Here is a 20,177-nt window from a genome sequence, read left to right on the forward strand (position 1 = left end):
TAGGATCAGGATTAGGGTTTAGGTTCAGGGACCCCACTGTGTGAGTAGTTGTCCACTCCTTCGTTGCATTAAATGTTGGTTAACTTCAAGGTATGCCGGTTGATAATGATCCACCCTCCTGAAAAAGAGCCCCGTAGCTTTCCTGGACAAGTAAATGATGATGATTCTGTATTAAACACCCGTGCCTTGCCGACTGCCCACCCGCCCCTTCCCGCCCCTGCAGGTGAGCGCAGGGCGTGCGGGCGCGCGTCCCACCCGTGTGCCGGCCTGCTCGACGCCCTGTGCTGCGTCTCGTGCCGCGAGCCCATCCTGAGCGAGCAGCAGAGTCTCCAACTCAACCCCATGATCGTCCGCATCGTGTCTGCCAGCGGCTTGCCCGCCGCACCCGTGCCTTACTCTGTGCTCAAGGTCACCCAGCAGCACGTGCAGCACTCGACTGACATCATGATCATCGTCTGTTCATTTAAATGATCGTGATCTCGTACAGGCGAATTGTCAAGCATTCAAGGCGCCTGACATAGCTTTAGAAAACGGTGCCAGAGTGGAATTATTTAGATGGCAGGGGCCTAACGAGGATTGAGGAATGCGTGACAGCGATAGAGAGGTACTTAGGGATCAGGAAAGGGTAGGGGAGTGACGGGAAGGAGTGGAGGGGAGAGGAAGAGAATAGGCGATGGAGAAGAGGTGGAGCTTTGAGAGAGGAATAGAAGGAGGTTAAGGAGGGGGACTGCTTGATGTACAGGAGAAGTTTTTTCCAAGAGACGATGATGATGTTGATGATCATCATCATCAGATTTTAGTTTTTATTGCAATTCAACGCGAGCCCGGTACAAGACGCCAATTGCAAACGGAGGAGAACAGAAACTCCACAAACAGCAAGCCGATGTCGGCGCGGCGGGACCTTGCGTAGGGGGAAGTTGGACACTCGCTGTCCCACCCAAGTGAGGACCACGTGCAGGGGCGGGAAGATTTATATAGGGAGGGCTAATAGTGTAAGGGGAAAGGTAAGTAAACTAAACTATTGTTCATTTTACCAGCTAAGGCCCACTGAGCTGTGTAGCTCTTTTTCAGAAGCGACATGGCCACACATGAAAGCTCAACAAAGTGGCTTATCACGTGGACATTTATAGCAGCCAAATACTCTAAACGCGTGTTTCTCAATGTCGAGGGAAAACCCGGAGAAAAATCCACGTGAATGCAGCGAGAACATGCAAACTCCAAATATACAGCAGGCGTCAAGGGTCGGGATCGAACCGATAACCTCCTGCATAGCAGGCGAGGGAGATAACATCTCGCCACCGCGGCGCAACTAACATACTGGGGAAAGAGAAAAGGGTTGGGAGAAGGGAGATCGTCATCTCTATTAATCATCAAGATCTCTCAATTAAAATAACCCCCCCCCGCCAACCCCCTCCCCCTGCGCGCTTGTCCGCGTGCTGCAGGAGCGCTGCCTGCCCGCGTACTGCTCCTACCGCTTCGCACCGCTGGCCCCGCACCGGAGCGAGGGCCGCGCCCAGGGCCCCCGATTGCGCTTCGACGACGTCAACGCCGTGCCCCTGGGCCTCCTGGGCCGCGCTCGCGTGGCCCAGCTGCTGCGGGGCCCTCCCCTCCGGGTAGAGCTCCACGACCGCGACCTCCGCCGCGACCGCTCCGACGACCGCCGCGGAGACCCGCCGGGTCGCGCCGACGACGGCGAGACGACGGAGGGGGAGGAGGATGGGGAGGAGAACGAGCAGGAGGGGGGCGATAAGGAGGAGAGGGACTCCTACGGTGTCGCCTTCATAGACCTGTCGGACCTCCTGCTGGGCGACCGCCTCGTCGAGTTGAGCGTGCCGATCGTGGCTCGGCGCGTCCGCCGGGCTCCGGCCGACGGGGAGGACGAGGAGCATGTCGCGGTTGACGGAGCGGAGCACGTGGCCGCCGGGGGGTACGCGGAGTCGGGCGCGAGCCTCAAGGTGCGGGTCGAGGTTCGGCACGCCCTGGACGAGTGGCTCGGAGAGGACGGCGGCGACGTCGAGGCGAATGGGGGTCCCTTCGGCCGGGTCGTGTTTCGCTTCTCGTGCCGCGACGACGACGACAGTGACGGCAGTGACGGAGTCGTCGCCCTGCGACTGCGCGAGCTCGAGGAGGAGATGCTGATGAGGAACGCCGAGGCGCTGCAGCTCGACGAGCATCCCATGCACGTGATCGAGAGGGCGTTGTCGGCCTACTCGTGAGTCCCGCCGCCGACCGTACCTTGATCTGTATGTGGAGTTTGTGTTTGTACGTCTCCCACTGATTAATGGTCGTCGTGTGCATTGGATTCCTTTCTTCTTCTTTCTTTCTTTCTTCATGGCTAAAGTATCGGAACCCTTTCTCCCGACGCGTTTTATCCAGGCTTGGGACTGGCTCAGATATCCACTGGATTGTGTACCCCCCAGAGTAAAAAACGAAGTGTGCTGATGTTCGGAAAAATGGTAGGAACTGGAAAGAGAGGAAGACCTAACAGAGAATGGCTTGAAAACAACAGAAGAGATTGGTGCCAAAAAGATGTGGCACTACTTGAGCATATTGGCACAAGGCAGAGGAAAGTGGAAACAACAATTACGAAATGTGCAATGGACATCTTCGGGCTATCTGCCCATGCACCGTGATGATAATGATGCGTTAAATGCGCACAATGCAATTGTTTTAGCTCGCCAATAATGCTCTCGGAAAAGTGTTTAATTAGATAATGCGACGTTTTGCTTAAAACATGGGCGAGACACCAGGAATTCAAAATTTGGATGCGGTGCAAAATTAACCGCCCCCCCTGCTCCGCAACTCCTCGCGACAGGCTCTCGGAGGAGCAGCAGAGGGACCCGAGTCTGGATCTGCTCACGGGGTTCCACGTGTACGACGGGGAGCACCACCTGCTCGCCCTGGAGGGGCCCAGGGACGGGGCCGTGCGGCGTCTCTGTGAGGAGTTCGCTCCGAGGTTTGTGCACCGCCATCCTCGTCCACCCCTCTCTGTCCCCCGTATCCAGCGTGAGAGCCCCTCTCTGCCCGCCGAGCAGGGCTGCACTCCTCATGATGTTTAATAAAATAAAAACAAGACAGGAAGTCCCGGAAATGCTTTGCATTTCAAGATAACGGCACCATTCCTGTGTTCGTTCCGCCCGTGATAGCCACCAGCTCAAGGCAGCTGAATGCACCGACTTACGATCACTTTCCAACGAAGGTTGAGCATTTTAACTTGGAACGCTGCGCCGACGCGCAGTCTACGCCCCCGCTCTGGAAGAGAGAAAGAACGACTCGGAGGCACCAGGAGGATGAATCGCAGGCGAGCCGGGAACGGCAGCAGCCTAATGGTGAACCGGTGACAAATTCCCCCCCCCACCACTCCCCACCCTCTGCGGTTACGGTTAAGGTGTTGCCGGTAACGGTTGCTGACAAAGATTGGTTGCTGACACGGATTGTCAGCAACGTGGAGCCAGTTACCTCCGGCAGATGTTTGCAATCCATCCTTGAATCTGAGCCAGTTGTTCCGCAGAGCTTAGCCTGCGTGATCAGCGCAGTGGCGCATTCGTGACCACGCCGGACTCGAGTGTTCAGACGAACTCACGATCGTCCTGAAATCGCTCTCTCGTGGCTCGTGGGCCCCCTACCGTTGCGCGTGACCGACAGCTCGAGTCCGGGCCGCGTGGCGGTGCTGTTCGACTCGAGCGCGGGGTTCGCCGTGCGGGCCTTCGCCGCGCTGGGCGCCCGCGTGCGCGCCCTGCGTCTGCGGGCGCCGCTGAGCCGGACGCTGCGCGACCCCGGACTGGCGCTGCTCCCGCTCGCCGGAACACGCGGCGCCGCCCTCGCCATGCGCGCCATGCAGAGGTGGGACGCGCGTGCATAGGGCGTGGGGTTAGGGCGGCGAGATGTTAACTGCCTCGCCTGGTATGCAGGAGGTCGTGGGTTCGATCCCGACCGTGACGACGCCTGTATTTTCGGAGCTTGCCTGTCTCTCCCTCTGCGGGTCCTCGGTTTTTTCCCTCCACATTTAGAATCAACGCGCGTTTAGAGTATTTGGCTGCTATAAATGCCCACGTGATAAGCCATTTCGTTGCGCTTTCATTTGGACAGTTCGCTTCTGAAAAAGAGCTATATATTTCGATTTAAAGCTTTCGTGACTGCAGGGATTCATCTTCTTGGTTCTTTCGGTAGTGGTGTTGACTGATGATGGTTTTGCTGTTGTTGAAATTTCTGCTGCCCACGATTCTGCTCCGGTTGATTCTGCTAATTAGTATGGCTATGATTTGTAAAATGCCACTGTTGTTGCTACTGCTGCTGATAATGTTGACGACGACGGCCATGATAGAGATTTCAAAATCTTCCTCACAATCGGGACACCGATCCCGCTCAGGCTGGAGAGCCTGTGCGGGGCATCGAGGCTGCGCGACGTCGTGCGAGCCGAGATGCTGCCTTCGCCGGGGATGCTGGAATCGCTCGCGCGCCACTTCTGCGTCCTGCCCGGCACGGCGCTTCACTCCTCGTCCTTCTTCTCGCTCGCCGCCGCCGCCGCCTCCTCCGCCGGCCGCTCGTCCGCACGCGGCCCCAGCACCCTGCAACTCAGGAGGAGCGCCTCTCCACTGGCGCTCCCCGGCGGCAAGAGGAAGTGCAGGGTAACGATCCCCCCCGCCAGAGGCCGTCTCGCCACGGTGGCTGGGAGATGTTGCCCACCTCGCCTGGTGTACAGGAGGCCGTGGGTTTCATCCCGACCCTGATGCCTGCTGTGTATTTGGAGTTTTGCGTGTCTTTCTCTCTCTCTCATCATCAAGGTGGCTAGGAGATGTTGACCACCTCGCCTGGTGTACAGGAGGCCGTGGGTTTCATCCCGACCCTGATGCCTGCTGTGTATTTGGAGTTTTTTGTGTCTTTCTCTCTCATCGTCATCAAGGTGGCTAGGAGATGTTGACCACCCTGTCTGGTGTACAGGAGGCCGTGGGTTTCATCCCGACCCTGATGCCTGCTGTGTATTTGGAGTTTTGCGTGTCTTTCTCTCTCTCTCTCTCATCATCATTAAGGTGGCTAGGAGATGTTGACCACCTCGCCTGGTGTACAGGAGGCCGTGGGTTTCATCCCGACCCTGACGCCTGCTGTGTATTTGGAGTTTTGCGTGTCTTTCTCTCTCTCTCTCATCATCATTAAGGTGGCTAGGAGATGTTGACCACCTCGCCTGGTGTACAGGAGGCCGTGGGTTTCATCCCGACCCTGACGCCTGCTGTGTATTGGGAGTTTTGCGTGTCTCTCTCCCCGCGGTCGCTTGGATTTTTCTCCGGGTCCTCTGCTTTTTCCCTCCACAGTTAGAATCAACATCACGTGTTTCGAGTGTTTGGCTGCTATACATTTCCACGTGATAAGCCACTACGTTGGGCTATCATTTGTGGCGAGGTCGCTTCTAAAAAAGAGCTATACAGCTCAGTGGGCCTTACCTGGTAAAAAAAAAATAGTTTAATAATTTAGTTGAGATGCCTGGCGCTCGCTCACCAGAGTGTGTCGAAGCCACGGAGTAATCGTCGCGTGGACAGGATGACTCCCCGTTATAGGGAGCTTAGCGTCCAAGAGTCTGATGAGATCCGGACTAAGTTTGACAGGGGGGGCCCCAGGGGTTGTGTTAGTTTTGGGGCGGGGGTGGGGCGCTGCTGTGTAAATCCAATTCCTTCCCTCCACTATGTTACTACCACCCACGCCCGATGGTCAACTCTCCCGTCGTTAATCACCGTTGTTATTTAGAGTCGTTAAATGCGATGCCCGAATTGTACAGCGAAATCGAAGGTAGTGGCTCTCATTAACCAGACTGCCTGGAGGAGTGCCACAGCGTTGCATGTCAACCGTTACAAAGCAGTGCACAGGTTTTTTTGGGGGGGGCGGGGGGGGGGCTTTACAAATCGGGGGTGTCAGGCTGCAGCCCCACAAGCCCCGTGGTTTAATCCGGATTGCGAGCACGAGTATCGGCGCTTGTCCATCCGTGTCGGTGCTGTGATCGTGACGATGGGTTCTGCCTGTAACCCCACAGCCCCGGCCTCGGCTGGACAACTGGAACCCGGAGTACGTTCACCGACAACCTGAGGAGCCCGTGGACCACGTCAAGGTGAGGAGGAGGGGGAGGAGAATGTGGAGAAGGGAAGGGGGGGATGGGGGAGGGAAAATGGTGTGCGGAGGGGGAGAAGATAATGATGTAATATGTTTAATGAGTGTCCCTTGCCGACAACTTAAAATCAGATTTGAACTTGGGATCACTGAAGTGCCATCCCAGCTCGGTCGCGATCTGAAGCCTCTCCGCACATGTGTTTCCCTGCTCGCGCGTCTCTGCGATGGTCCCCGCTCGCGAGAGCGCAGGAAAACCTGGAGAGGGTGCGCGAGGCCAGCCTCGCCGTGGCTCGGTGCCGGCCCCCCGGCCGCGCCGTCTGGCTGCTCCCGGGAGACGCGCCCTACTACAGCTCGCAGTCGCTCAACGGGCGACAGCTCGCGCTCTCCGCGCTCCGCGAGCACCTCAACAGGGTAGGTCGCGGGCGGTGGACGCTGTCCGTCTGCCTATCTGGTCCTTGCGATCCACCCTCCCCTCGCGGGTTTCCCAGGCCACCGTACGCAGAGATCGCACGTTCGCGCCTCTGGTCAACGCGGCGTTAGTGAGGCGGTCGTTCGGTGGGTCGTGTTGCGCATTTGTGCGTTTTGTCGCTCTCCACGCGTGTTCCCTAAAATAAAAATTTTTGCGATCGATTAAAAAAATCCGCGCTCGTCAAAGAGGAAGAGATGCACGTGCGGGATGGGGGGGGGGCGGCTTCATCGTTTCCGCGTCTGCCCCCCGCGCCGCCCCGTCCGCCGCAGGAGGACCCGCGCGCCCGCCACTCGTACGCCCTCGCCTTCGCCTCCCTGTTGCTGGATCCCGTGGACGAGGCGGAGGCGCGGCGCGACGAGGAGCGCCGGTCCCGCGCCGCCTGGCGCACCGCGCGGGGATTCGCCGTGCCGGGCCCCTCGGACAGCCAGCGGGACAACGAGCACCCGCTCCGGCCGGACTCCGCGCGCCGGGAGGAGCTCCGCAAGGTGAGGGCCCTCCTCTGGCCGGAGCCGGCAAACCGTCGTGGTTTGGCCCGGGAGGGGTCGCAGGTTCGGAGAGGGGTCGCCCCGATATCGTCCGAGAGGAGTTTTTGGATGTTGTCCCTCGTTTTAAACGTCACTGCCGCGGTGCGGGATGCGTAATGGTCGTCACCCTGGACTTGCAATCCGGAGGTTGTTGCCGGTTGGATTTCCCAGCGCAGCGGTTGGAACAACAGACACGTTTCTTAAATTTAAATAGCGATAACTTTTTGGTTTCTGCCTCTTGTTTTGGTGCCATTTCTTAATTTGTTGATTTTGCTTGGTAGTGGTAGGGTTTTTATTTGCTTGGTAGTGGCTGTATATGGGATTTGATCATCATAATATAATTAATGTACGGCATTGTGGGATGCTATTAGCATGAATTACGCAATATAAAATGAAAATATGATTATCATCTATTGCACTGGGCCTGTCAACTCGGTAAAGGTGTGGTGTCATGTTTAACACTCTGGCCTTGCAACACAGAAGATTCGGGCTAGCCAAGTCTCAAATCCCTCCCCCACCCACCAGCCACCCCGCCTCTTGTTCACGAGTTGGGTTCACCGCAGTCGATGGACAGGTCGCGTGCGGTGGGGTAGCGTGTGGGCACTCGCACCTCCTCCAAGGCGTATTGAAGTGTATGCCACACTACCTCCTAGAACAGTGCTCCTCACAAATTTCAGAGGGGGGCCGCTTTCGCCGACACGACATCAATGACAGATGCGGATACCCGTCGCACAAATGTGAAATTAAAAACTCTCCAGGAGCGTGTGACTGTGCTCACCCAGGACAGACCGTGTAACGACGCAGTGCCCGATCCACAATACGAAGGAGACATTGCAGCGATACCACTCCGCTGCTCCTGACGCAGTTATCTGGCTCGATCAACCTGAACGTGAAATTGTAGTGGTTGCTCTGCATCTACGCGAGCCGTACAAAATACGAATGTGAGAGCCGCCGTTCATTTGAAACAATTGGGGTGTGACAGCATGATGGGGTTTTTCACATTTGTGTATTGTCGGGGGCCGCACTAAAGGCCACCAGGAGCCGCTAGTGACACCGCGGTCCTTGCAATGACGAACGCTGGCCTCGAAGCGTTCTCTCGAGCGGCGGTTCCCAACCTGTCATCCGCTGACCCCTGGTGGCCTTGCGAGGCTACTACAGGGGGTCTGTGTAAAATAACAAATATCCTCACCAAGGAAATGTACAATTTCAAATAACTCTTAGTAATGGAGAGGCACCTTCCACCAGCAGGGAGTTGAGCCACGCAATTGCAGGGCTGCACCTTTACCTTTTAGAAAATTCCGGACGCGTGATGCGGGCAAAGTTGTGGGGCTGCCTGAGTGGTGGGCGGCATTTAAACATCCTTGGGAAACATTTGCTTTCAAAAAATATATATTTTGAACAAAATCCACTGCTCACCAATTGCCAGAGGTGGGACAAAGTCATTGTTATGCAAGTCCAAGTCGAGTCGCAAGTCATCAAATTCATGACTCGAGTCTGACTCGAGTCCAAGTCACATGACTCGAGTCCACATCTCATAGGTGGGACAAAGTCATTGTTATGCAAGTCCAAGTCGAGTCGCAAGTCATCAAATTCATGACTCGAGTCTGACTCGAGTCCAAGTCACATGACTCGAGTCCACACCTCTGCCAATTGCCTCTCAATTCCCAATCACTCAACCATTCAATTGCGCATTCTCGCCACAAAGCGACGCACTCGTCCCAGTGCCGGTCCATGTGTGCGTGTGCGTTGGCGAGACGTAGGGAACAGGAATCCATACTCTTTGGTTCTTTCGGTAAAGTCCCGTAGGTAGAAAAATAATAGATCACGACGTTTCGATCGCAACACAAGCAATCGTCATCAGGTGGGACAACCACAGCAAGAAAAAAACTGCTGAAACGTCGTGATCTTTTATTTTTCTACCTACGTGACTTTACAAGAACCAAAGAGTATGGATTCCTGCAGTCATGAAAGCTTCAAATCAAGATGGAACAGGAATAGTTTAATTCTGAGATGAAATTTTAGCAAAGCGCAGAAACCGATATTTCACGTCGTAATTGTCCCATTGGCCACACCACCAACTCACTCCGCTGCACTTGACGAGTCTCGTGGCATCCCGCAAAACGGGGGCGTGGACGTTGTTCCTCGTCGTGCGAAGTGGCTCACGCACTGCACTGTGAACCCGGCAGCCCGAGTTCGATTGCGGCTCACGGCTAACATCGGTGACATATATCTGAACTGGTGCTGGCCTCACCGAGGCTGACCCAGCACTAAATTAGTACACCGGTGCCGAATGTACACATCGGAATTGGGGGAGGCAAAGGCGGCCGGGCATGGTGCTGCATACGCCACTCCTTCATGGGGTGCCACGGTGGCGAGATGTTAACTCCCTCGCCTGGTATGCAGGAGATCGTTGGTTCGATCCAGACCCTGACGCCTGCTGTATATTTGGCGTTTACATGTCTCTCTCCTCCGTGGCCACGTGGATTTTTCTCCGGGTCCTCCGGTTATTCCCTCCACATTTAGAATCAACGTGTGTTCAGAGCATTTGGCTGCTATATAAATTTCCACGTGATAAGCCACTTCGTCGAGGACAGGCCGTTTCTGAAAAAAAAATTTCTACATAGCTCAGCGGGCCTTACCCGGTAAATACAAAAAATAGTCGATCTTTTAATAGTTGAGACGTCGTGCCATGCCGACCTTCAGAGGTGCTCGCTAAGAGCAGCAGCAGTCTGTTTGAGGCTACACGGGAGGCCTTCATCGTTTTTCCTTCTGATCGCGGGGACCAGGCGTGGACGGAGAACGTGCTGCACCGCGGCGTGCTGCGCCCACCTCTCCACGGCCGCGACCGCTGGAGCTGGGAGCTGCGACGGAGCGACTGGGAGCCGTACGGCCGCCCCCCAGCGCCCCCGCGCATCTCCGCGTCGGTCCACGCAGAGGGTACGTGCGGAGGAGGCCCGTTTGTGGAGCCCGCCGGGACGGTGGCTGATCGAATCGCGCGTGCCGAGGCGTCGTCACCACGCGGGTGATCGCGGACGCCCGGAATCGGAGCGTGGCGTTCCAGGTTGATCCGCTTTGCGTGCTGAGCACAAATGCTGTCTTTTTGCCACGTACTGCCGCGGGCATCTTCAGCAGCTGCAGTGAGGGATCCCCCCCCCCCCTGCCCAGTAAACATGCAACCCTGGGTCAACGTTGGCATGTGGTTGAAATCGTCGGACCAATGTTGCCCGACGTTGCACGTTTACTGGGTGGGCTCCATCGCTCAAACTCCTGAAGATGGCCTAAGTAGTGCGCGATGAAACGTGGTTTGCGCCTTTTTGTTTGCCGTATTTATGACTTTAAGATGCTCGCAGTAGCGCGTGGCGAAAGCTTGAGAGAAGAACCGCTCAAGTGGTGGCCCAACCCAGGAGGGGTACTCCTGGAATTCGTCAATTACCTGCGATCGGGGCAGGGGGAGCGAATCGGTCGCCCGCTGTTTGTCACGGTCACCGTCTCGGCCCATCCTCGTGCCCCGCGTGGTTACCCTAGGGCCGACCACCGCGGAGCTGATCCGGGCGTGGGAGCAGAGCGTGCGCGGCCCTCTCCTCGCGATGTCGCCAGCGCCGCCCCCCATGGGATTCCACCGCCTCCTGCCGGCGACGGAGGAGCGCCCCTCGGGGCCCCTCGCGTCCCACCAGCTGGCGCGCCTCGCCGGCCTCCTCAAGGACCCCCCGCACAAGCTCTCGCTGCGCAAGCCGGGGATGCTCTTCCAGGTGACGCCGCCTGTCGGGGGTCATAGCGATCGTCATCTTACGTCATGATCATAGAGGGCGTTCGCTCAAGGGGTTCTTCACAGAGTTTAAAAAGCGGTAACAAAGAGAGACTGATTTAGATGGCAAGGGGCGTGCGAGGGCCGAGGAAAGAGTGAGACGGTAATTGGAGGGCACAAAGGGGTCACGGAAGGGCAGGGGAGGGACGGGACGGAGTGGAGGGGCGAGGGGAGGGGAGAGGAAGGGAACGGCGAGTGGAGAAAAGGCGAACATCGTCCTGGTGGCTACACGCACGCATGCCTGTACTCCGCCACTGTGGAGGCGAGGCTTGGTGGGTCGCACACATGTGTCGCTCCCTTCCCGTGGGCGTCGAAAAGGCGCTACTCCTTGGCTTGCCAGGAGAATGCAGTTCAGAATAAAAAAAACATAACGCCACCTGTTTGTATGGGATAGTGTTTTCCCCCTTGCACACGTGGGCTTCCGCCAGTTGCGCCGTTTTCCTCCCACATGTAATAACACCTTACTATATTGAGGATCGCAGATCTTGGGCAATTGTTGGTCCCGCGGTTCCCGCACAGCTGCCTTCCCGCTTGTCTGTGGTTCCCGCTTGTCTGCGGTGGCGCAGCAGTTAGCGCAGTGCGCTATGAATCCAGTGACCCCTAGCTTCGATTCCCGGACACGCCTACAGTGACATCCGAAACGGTTCTGGACGTCGTGCCATCACCAACCCAAACTGGCTGGATTGGTTACGTACGGTCAATCTCCATGACCGTCGCGCGGTGGGGAGGCCTCCGTCCAGCAGTGGATTGACAAGGGAATTAGAAAGTAACGGAAGGACGATCATCCGTGATCGATCCACTGTTGGATGAATGCCTCTGCAAGCCATCGTTATCCCTCACGGTCCTTGCAATGCTACAATCCGTCGAGCTCGTGCACGCGAGCTCATTTCGTCGTTCGATCTCCGTGGCGGCCGTGACGCTCGCGGGGTTCACTCCTTTGTCTGTCCCTCCGTCATTCGTCTTGGCCGCGACTACCAATGATCACATCGGCTCGTGTGCAGGTGATGAACGCGTCGTTGCTTCGCGTCACCTCGAGATTAACGGTTGAGCATGGCTGATGATTTTTTTCATCAATCACTTTAGAAGTTCGTGAATAGAAAATACGAATAATTGATTTGTATACACGGAGTAATTTCTCGAACGTGTAATGAATCAAGTGTGTGCGACGACGATGACGACGACGATGATGATGATGATCATGAACCAACGCGACTCTCCGAAACCCCGCAGGCCATCCCCGCGCTGGCCGTGGTCCGTCACCCGAGCCTGGAGCAACTCTCCTTGACGTCGTCGGGAGGGGAGGACGAGGAGGAGGACAGGGAGGAGGCGAGCGAGGAGGAGGTGGAGCGCGAGACGGGTCGCGGCTTCATGCCGGGGCCGCACGAGCATCGCGCGTGGACGCTGCCCGGGAACCACCTCGCTCGGCACAGCCACGCTCGCGGTGCCGAGCCGCGCGACCCCAACGCCTTCGCGTGAGTGGACACCACGGCACGTGGCAACATTCTTAGGAAGTGGCTCGCGCAATTCCACATCGATGCATCGTCACGCACCTGCTCGTGTGCACCCCGTTGCTAATCGTCGCCGCGGTCCTTGCATTTGCCACGCGTCTCTTGCGCACTTTTCAGTTTTCGTTTCCATGTTTCTGATCCACTTCCCATCAAGGAATTCTGCAGACGACGATACGCAACACACACACACACACCGTGGGCTCGTTGATTTTGCGCAGATTCACAAGGAGACGATCCACAATCGCCCAAAACGCAAACTTTCTCGGCACAACTCGGAAGCTAAGCAGCACTGAGCCTGCATCGCGCATGGACGGCCCACTCGCCAAGGCTTTTGTGGGTCTGCGTTGTGTGCGGCAAGAGGACACTGCAGTCAAATCAAAAGTCGTGCTGCACTTCCACACTTCGGGGCCGTCCATAAATGACGTCACGCACCTAGTCAGACAGTTGTGACGATGTGTGACGAGGGGGGGGGGGGTGAGAAATGTGACGTCACATCAAAATGCGCAACTTTAAATAAATATAGACAACACGTTCTACTTAAATAGACTTTTTAATAAATGTTTTCTCCTACAACATCAGAATGCAGCGCCACATTAAATACGCACGACAATGGCAATAGTTTAAAGCGATTTGAAGCATGTTTTAAAAAAAAATGGAAATATGGTTTTGGGGGGGGGGCAGCGCTTTGTGACGTCATATTTGAGGGGGGGGGGGTCTGACGTTATTTATGGACGGCCCCTTCCGCGTCGTTTGACGGGAGCGCAATCGCCCCCCCGCCTCGCGCAGGACCCTCCTCCGCGAGCGCGCGCTGCTGCACCGTCCGCACGTCGCACCGCTGCAGTCGGAGGAGCGCGGGGGGCCCCTGTTCGCGCCGGCGGCGCCTCCACCCGCCGGGCCGTTGCCACGGGCCGCCGCGCTTGAGCAGCCCGCCGAGCGGCACGGGAGCGTGGTGCGGGCGCGCACGCACCGCGTCGACGCCCAGCTCTACGTGGCGTGACGGTACGCGACCGGCACGCCCGGGGGGGTCAAACTCCCGGCGGGGATTTCCGCTTCGCTGTTTGGCGGTGGACACCCCCGTGCGCGACTGGGATGTTACTGCGCGTCGATTGTTTTTTTACGACCGCTAGAAGTCGGGCGGAGCTGACCCCGGGGTGCGGTCCGGGTCTGGCCAGCGTTAGCACCAGGGCCCGGGTTTGTGTTCCCACATTCGCTCGCATCAGCGGTTGTTTTGTTTTAATTTACGTAACTCTGTGACGTCTGAATTCCGTAAAACAAATCAATGCAGTAATGTCACTAGAGCAAGATGGCAAAGCGCCTGTGATTTCAAGCAACGAACCCCACGTATCACTGCGGGGGTAATAACCAGAGTAGCACGACGTGCCATCTGCACCACAGCGGACGTTAAAGATCCCCTGAATGTCATTCGGAAGAGTAGGCCATTGTGTGTCGAAAATTGACACCGCATATTATCCAATTGGGATCATAAAATAGCAATCATCACCCCCTACTGGCAGACCAATACCCCAGGTCACTCTTGCAAATGAGACAATCCTGATCTCGTGTGTTCTCACCTGGTTAAACACATTTTTTTTTTTAAATCTTAAGTGTAAGTGGCACACATCCTGGAGCCGTGTCCCGGGCTATCTGTCTAATGCGGCTTTAACAAGGTGTAGACGTACGCCACGAATGTTGTTTATTGTTCAAGCGAATGTCGTTGTCGTGGGCAGGGCATTGTTCCACTACTGCTGCCAATTTTGTTTGTTTTCAATGTTGCTTTGGTGTTCTTTAAAAGAGTTAGAGAACACCAGAAGAGCATCAAATACTCACGAACACACAATCGTCAAGCAGTTGCCGGAACATGCCCGTGAACAAGGACACTCGCTCGAGTTTGATAACGGTGATGTTCTATGCAAAACTAAATGACTCTTGGCCAAGGCTAGAGAACCTTTTGAACCAAGAGAAATAAAAATGATTTCAACTGAGCCGAGTGCGGCATGGAAAACGATCATTAAATGTCTTCACAGACTCAATAGAAAAGTGTACGTATAATAATAAAAACACACTATTATAACGTTACAAACCATTTCGTACAGTCACTATAACTAATTAACCATGACTAATCCCGTTTCACCACCTAATATGTCCATCATATTAATATATTTTTGTTATTGTTGTATTTTTCTGACCTGCCCAGACTGGGCATCTCTGAATTGGTATTTCTCTAGGATAAAGATTCAGATTTAACATAATTTATCAGAATCTAATATATTTTGTGAATACATTTAACCTTTAAGTATCAATTCCTGTCACTCCCTGCGAGTGTGGGTGCACGTTGATGACATCACACCCCCTATTTAAGGCCCGAAAACCAGGGGACATTTTAAAAATGTTGAAAACTGCCTGATGATGCTGGTTGTGTAACTACCAGCAAACGTGCGACTACCCAATTGTTACATGTTCCGGATTGCTCTCCAACATAACCGGTGTGCTGTAGCAATAACACATTGGCACATTTGTTCACGTGACAACTTTAGAAAATATTTTAACTATTTTTTATTTTTACCAGGTAAGGCCCGCTCAGCTATATAGCTTATTCAGAAGTGACCTGCCCACACATGATAGCCCTTTATAATTGGCTGTGTGAGGTGGAGGAGGGTGTATGACACATTTTACTATTGTGATGTAACCTAAAAATCTGTTTTAGTGGATAGCTTCTTAAAGTCAAAACGTGAAGAGCGACGGCAATGGAGATGGCGTAACAGTCACTTTGTTGTATTTCAGTTTTAGTTTAATTTACCAAGACCCTTATTCTTAAACAACATACACTACGGGCTCACAAACAAACAAAACCAATCCCACATCACACCTTCAAATTGATTTCAAAATAACACGCCACCTTCAATCATCCAGATTCGATATGTATACATACAGCGCTTTGAGAAATGTGAACCTGAGGCAATATTGCTCTTAATACGGCGGTGAACATTTCAGCAGACAGGAACACTCCACGTGTGCCGGCCAACAAGTGACAGAGGGTGAAATATCAGCCGTCAAAGCGTTGCCCAGGAGCGCCCGTATCACGGGCCAGTGAGATCTCGGCCTGAGGGTCAGACGCATCCCTGCTGGATGATACCCCTATACCACTCTTGGCTCTCCGATGGTCAGCCCGAGGCAGGGAGCCTTTAACGTATTGAAGGACTTTCAAATGCCTTTTGGCAGGCCACAAATTAGTCGTCCAATATACTTTGATGATGATCAGGAATACTTTGCATTGACTGTGCACTGAAAACTATTTGAAAGACAACAGGTGAACTAGTGTTCCCAGACAGAAAAGATTCCCTCCTACTACTCGTACTACGCGCTTAGTATGGCCAAGATGCTTGCAGTTATGGATGAGTATCGTTGGCATGCCTTTTTAGAAGTTGTAGGCCTCATTGAGATGCGGGCCGTATGAAATGAACTCGCGGGCCCCATTTGGCCTGTTTGGCCATAGATTCTTCACGCTCGCCCTTGGGTTAACATGCACTCCTGCTTCCAGCACAAGGCCGTTTATACAGCACAATGCTTGTTAGAGGCACGTTAATGAAATGGGACGCATTCTCAAGCCCAACACCCAGAAAGTGGTTGTGCCCATCATGGGGACGTTTAGTTCAAGAGGCTCGTGCCATGAGTCCACGTTCTAGTTTCCACGGAACACTCAACTCGAATTTGCCGCCCCAGAAACACTTTTCTATTAGATTTTTTTTTTTACTCAAATTGGCAGCGAATATGGGCCGAGGCCAGAATTTTCCAGGCCATCCTTGCATCCCAGGTTGGCACGACTTTCCATACCCCAAAGTCAGGAAATTCATCACCCAACCAACCATGTGAATCACAGCTGTTATAGTTGGCAGGGCCGTATAATTTCACATTTCATTTCACATTTACCAATTAACTTTTAATTTTGCCAGCAACCTCATCTTGACCTTTTGACTCTCAAGTATGTCTTGGATTAACCTGATAACTCGAGTGACTCGAAAAATCACAGCTGGGATTCTGGGGGAGATCAGGCCAGACTCGAGTTGACCCCAGCTGCATGTCCTGTGAAAACGAGGCATAGACGTTGCATTCAGGGCCCCGAGGTACGGCGGGAGTGGACGAGTGTTGCGGTGGCCCTCAGAAGGTCCGCTCCAGCGGATGCGAGCAGATGTAGCGGCGCGGAGTGAGAACCTGCTCGGCGATCTTCTTGTAGTTGGCGTCCATGTTCAATTCGGCCTCTGTAGGATTGACACCGACGGTGGAAGCGATTCCACACATTGCATACAAAGACAAAGATATAGATCCCCCGTGTAGCCTTAACAGACTGCCGGGGCAAGTGCTGTTAGCGAGCACCTATGAAGGCCGGAACGGCACACTAGGGGTGGGTGGCCAGCACCACGCCCGGCCGCCTTTGTCTCTCTAGTGACGATGTTTACACACCGCAACAGGTACTAATTTGAGGCTGATTCGACTTAGGGGAGGCCCAGGACCAGTTCAGATATTCGTCACAAAGTCGAACTCGGGACGTTGGGTTCGTAGCGCGGTGCGCGAACCACTACGCTACCCCTCCCCACGTTCAACATACACACACACACACACGAACGGTGTTATTGGACATGGACCACCTGCCTTTGGAAAGCTGCGTGAGTAGAAAGGTGTTCTTGAAGTAGGCTTCCGTGCAGAACGTGTTGACCAGCAGCACCTGCGGGAGGGAAAAAGCAGGGTCCAGTTCTCCAGTTTTTTTAGGTTAGAGGTCGCGTAAATGTGTCGTAAGCCCACCTCCACCCGACTCGGCCAATCAGTAACGATTGTCACTTGAGCAAAACGTGCCAACGTGTTACTACTTCAGCAGACCGGTGTGCTAGAGAGGTAAACCACAACATTTACAATTTCAGTTGGACGTTTCGCTGGCGATTACATCCAGCATCATCAGGTGATTGCCAGAATTATGAAGATGCCTTGCTGTTTTTGCTCTTAAAATAGGGTAAGGTGACATTATCACTGTTCACCTGCAAGTGTGAAAGACTCGGGGGGGTGGGGGGAGGGGGTTAGTGTATTCATATAAATTATAATGGATTGTTTCAGTACGAAATTATAGATGCTACCGACATGGTTAGTCACGGTTAATCAAGCATACGTGCTAAAAATGTCCAGTCTCTTGGTCAAGCTGTCATTAGCTGCTGTCTGTTGCTGGCTGCAATGAGCTACAGGTCTCTCCAGGTCTGTGATCAGCTACTGAGACAGCGAAAATGAAGTTAGCAATGTTAACCGACTGCTCTGATGTAAGGATCTGTAGTACGTCAGTCGAATGGTGATGGCATAAAAACACTCCCCCCCCCTCGTTTATAATTTGAAGTAGCACAAGTTTTACAGTCACAACAACTGTTTTTGAGTATTCTTTATGCAAATTGCCACTTGGGCCTCTGTGAAACTTGCCATTAGCCATTAGTTTGCAGCTCTAAAGGAGATGCAAGATCAACCTGGGTCTTTTCGCACCCGGCACACCGCATCCAGTAGACCTCTCGCTGTGGCTATGGCTACTCGTCTCGTGCCACCTACTCCAATCACGCTACGGCCGTGGTCACGTTCCATACTCCAGCCTGCAAGTTGACAGTTCGATTGCGGGACCCACCTCGTGGTCGTGGTTACGGAGTCCTATGGAGATGGAGCGCGAGGCGCGAGATAACACCGCCGTCATTGCGTATGCGTTCATCGCCACATCCGCCACACGCTTCAGCACCATCTGCTCATCCACGATCGTCTGTGTCGCAGATACGGACGACGCGCGCGCACACATGGGATGCTCGGTAAACGACGAGCGTGCCGCTGAGACGGACGACGCACGCTCGGGACAAAGACAAAGATCCCCCGTATAGCCTTAACAGACTGTAGGGGCAAGTGCTGTTAGCGAGCACCTATGAAGCAGCCAGGTCGCTCGGAGGTCACAGCGCTAAGCTGGCACCGCCAAGATCTTGGGTTTTGTTGAACGCGGGTTTTGGCCGCACGTAATTAAACCGGTGGGTGTGAGCAAGCAATTGCCGGGCCACACCTTTGACCTCTTTGCAATTAATGTGAGGAGCAACATCGATCTGACGGGACGTTGCGCGTTCGTCCGATGGATGAGATTTTGACTGTGGTGTGGCACGTGACGCAAGATCCAGGGACCGGGGGAGCGGCCATTGCTACGCCCGGTGCTAGGACTCGGGGTGGCGGTGACGGGGGGGGGGGGGGCACGCACCTTGCCGAAGCGGAAAAGCAGCGTCTCCACGATGCAGCCGAAGCCGTACACGTTCTCCTCCAGCATCCGCGCGCTGTCCTGCCGGAGCCAAGACAACGGGCGCCGTTAACGAGAACATGGAGACAACCAAACAGATAAACGATTGCCGACCTACGTAGTCCGCGATGGAAGGCGCCCTCTTCTATATTTTTTTACGGCAACAGTGATTTGTTAAATTCTTGCAATTTTGAATTTTTTTGGAACGCACGCGTGCAGTTTATGCCAATTATTTACAAAAAAGCCAAATGAGCATGGTGATGTGAGTGAAATTATAAATTTTAGAATGTTTTGGAAGGGCTAAAAAAACATAAGTTTTGGCTAAACGACGCCCAAGGTAATGCTTTGTTTATACGACCCCTCATATGTACAGCCTAGAGATTGATGTGTTTAACGATCAGCCTACATGGTTTTATCTCATGATGAACACTTACGAATACCCAACCACAAGTAATTCGCCTGCCGCCTAGCCTGACACTATAGCCCATTAACGCATCGACAGTTTCCTAAGGTAATAATTATTTGAGTAAAAAAAAAGTGCTAAAATGCCACAAAGTGTATCCCTTTCAAAAATTGAAAGATTAAAGAGAGAAAATTGTGAAGCTGGTCGTGGTGTAAGGCGATTGTGTGCTCATGGGAGGAGTTTCAAGTTGATCTTGCTTCACCAGGCGAGACCTCGATGACCAGGATGAGTCTCATTGGCAAGAAAGACTTGGGGCATTCGCCTGTCAGCAGGGGGAAATGATTGCTGCTTCGTGTACAATCCCAATTGAGTAATGTGTGCATCATTTTCAAAATTGTAAAATTTAGACCCTGGTGCCGGCACACGATGGCCTGATCTTGCAAACTACATCAGGGGGGCCTTTAACGTCCACTGCAGAGCAGATGGCGTGAAGTATTACTCGTATTTTTATCCCCGCAGTAATATTCGGACCGCGAACCTCTGCAACAAGCGGGGAAACGCGGGACCGTTGAGCCGCGTCACCGTGCAAGGCTGAGCGCGCGAGTGTGTGTCCTCTGTAGAGACCTGCAGGGATGGGTGGACGACCCAGTCTTTTCCTGTGAGCCCCAGGTCGACTTTCCTGGAGAACATGACCTCGAATTTGCGTTTCAGGATGGTGCCGAATGCCGACAGGTCTCCTTTCTTCATTGCCCTGGTCGTGAGCGTCAACACGTGCAGTCACACACATTAAAAAAAGACAAAGATCCCCCCCCCCCCGTATAGCCTTAACAGACTGTTGGGGCTGGTAGTGAGAACGCCGGCACGGCACACAAGGCGGTGGTTAGCCAGCCCCACGCCCGGCCGCCTTTGTCTCCCTAGTGGTTGATGTATACATGCCGCATCAGGTACTCATTTGAAGCAGGTGTTGGCTGTAAGCAGGAATCTAACTCCGGCCATTCAATTCATAGCGCAGCGCACAAATGGCTACACTATCGCTCCCCACACTGCCGCAGTCACACACGCATGCACGAGTTACGCACT

General features: G+C 54.1%; 2 protein-coding genes across 3 annotated transcripts in view; one reads left to right on the top strand and one right to left on the bottom strand.

Moving 5' to 3' along the window:
• LOC144730110 (uncharacterized protein FLJ43738-like) lies at positions 1 to 19,296 on the top strand. Of its 2 annotated transcripts, XM_078610676.1 has the most exons (13): positions 1 to 408; positions 1,443 to 2,212; positions 2,816 to 2,956; positions 3,646 to 3,843; positions 4,370 to 4,628; positions 6,023 to 6,097; positions 6,346 to 6,507; positions 6,835 to 7,050; positions 9,876 to 10,026; positions 10,615 to 10,838; positions 12,125 to 12,366; positions 13,189 to 13,401; positions 18,576 to 19,296. In XM_078610676.1, the coding sequence occupies exons 1-12, from the start codon at positions 73 to 75 to the stop codon at positions 13,397 to 13,399; spliced, it is 2,985 nt and encodes a 994-aa protein (XP_078466802.1). In that variant the 5' UTR covers positions 1 to 72; the 3' UTR covers positions 13,400 to 13,401; positions 18,576 to 19,296. The 2 variants fall into 2 exon arrangements, with proteins under 2 accessions (XP_078466802.1, XP_078466801.1); XM_078610675.1 differs by having other exon boundaries at positions 13,189 to 19,296.
• Positions 15,169 to 20,177, bottom strand: part of LOC144730111 (complex I assembly factor ACAD9, mitochondrial-like) — a 20,890-nt gene continuing 15,881 nt past the window's right edge. Inside the window, exons 14-18 of the mRNA XM_078610677.1 lie at positions 19,722 to 19,848; positions 18,659 to 18,736; positions 18,053 to 18,181; positions 17,050 to 17,122; positions 15,169 to 16,658 (exon numbers count right to left, since the gene is read on the bottom strand). Coding sequence (XP_078466803.1) covers positions 16,558 to 16,658; positions 17,050 to 17,122; positions 18,053 to 18,181; positions 18,659 to 18,736; positions 19,722 to 19,848 — 508 coding nt within the window. The 3' untranslated portion in view covers positions 15,169 to 16,557. The remainder of the gene's footprint in view (positions 16,659 to 17,049; positions 17,123 to 18,052; positions 18,182 to 18,658; positions 18,737 to 19,721; positions 19,849 to 20,177) is intronic.

The sequence above is a fragment of the Lampetra planeri genome, chromosome 34, assembly GCF_965212315.1.
Source record: "Lampetra planeri chromosome 34, kcLamPlan1.2.h2, whole genome shotgun sequence".
Classification (NCBI taxonomy): domain Eukaryota; kingdom Metazoa; phylum Chordata; class Hyperoartia; order Petromyzontiformes; family Petromyzontidae; genus Lampetra; species Lampetra planeri.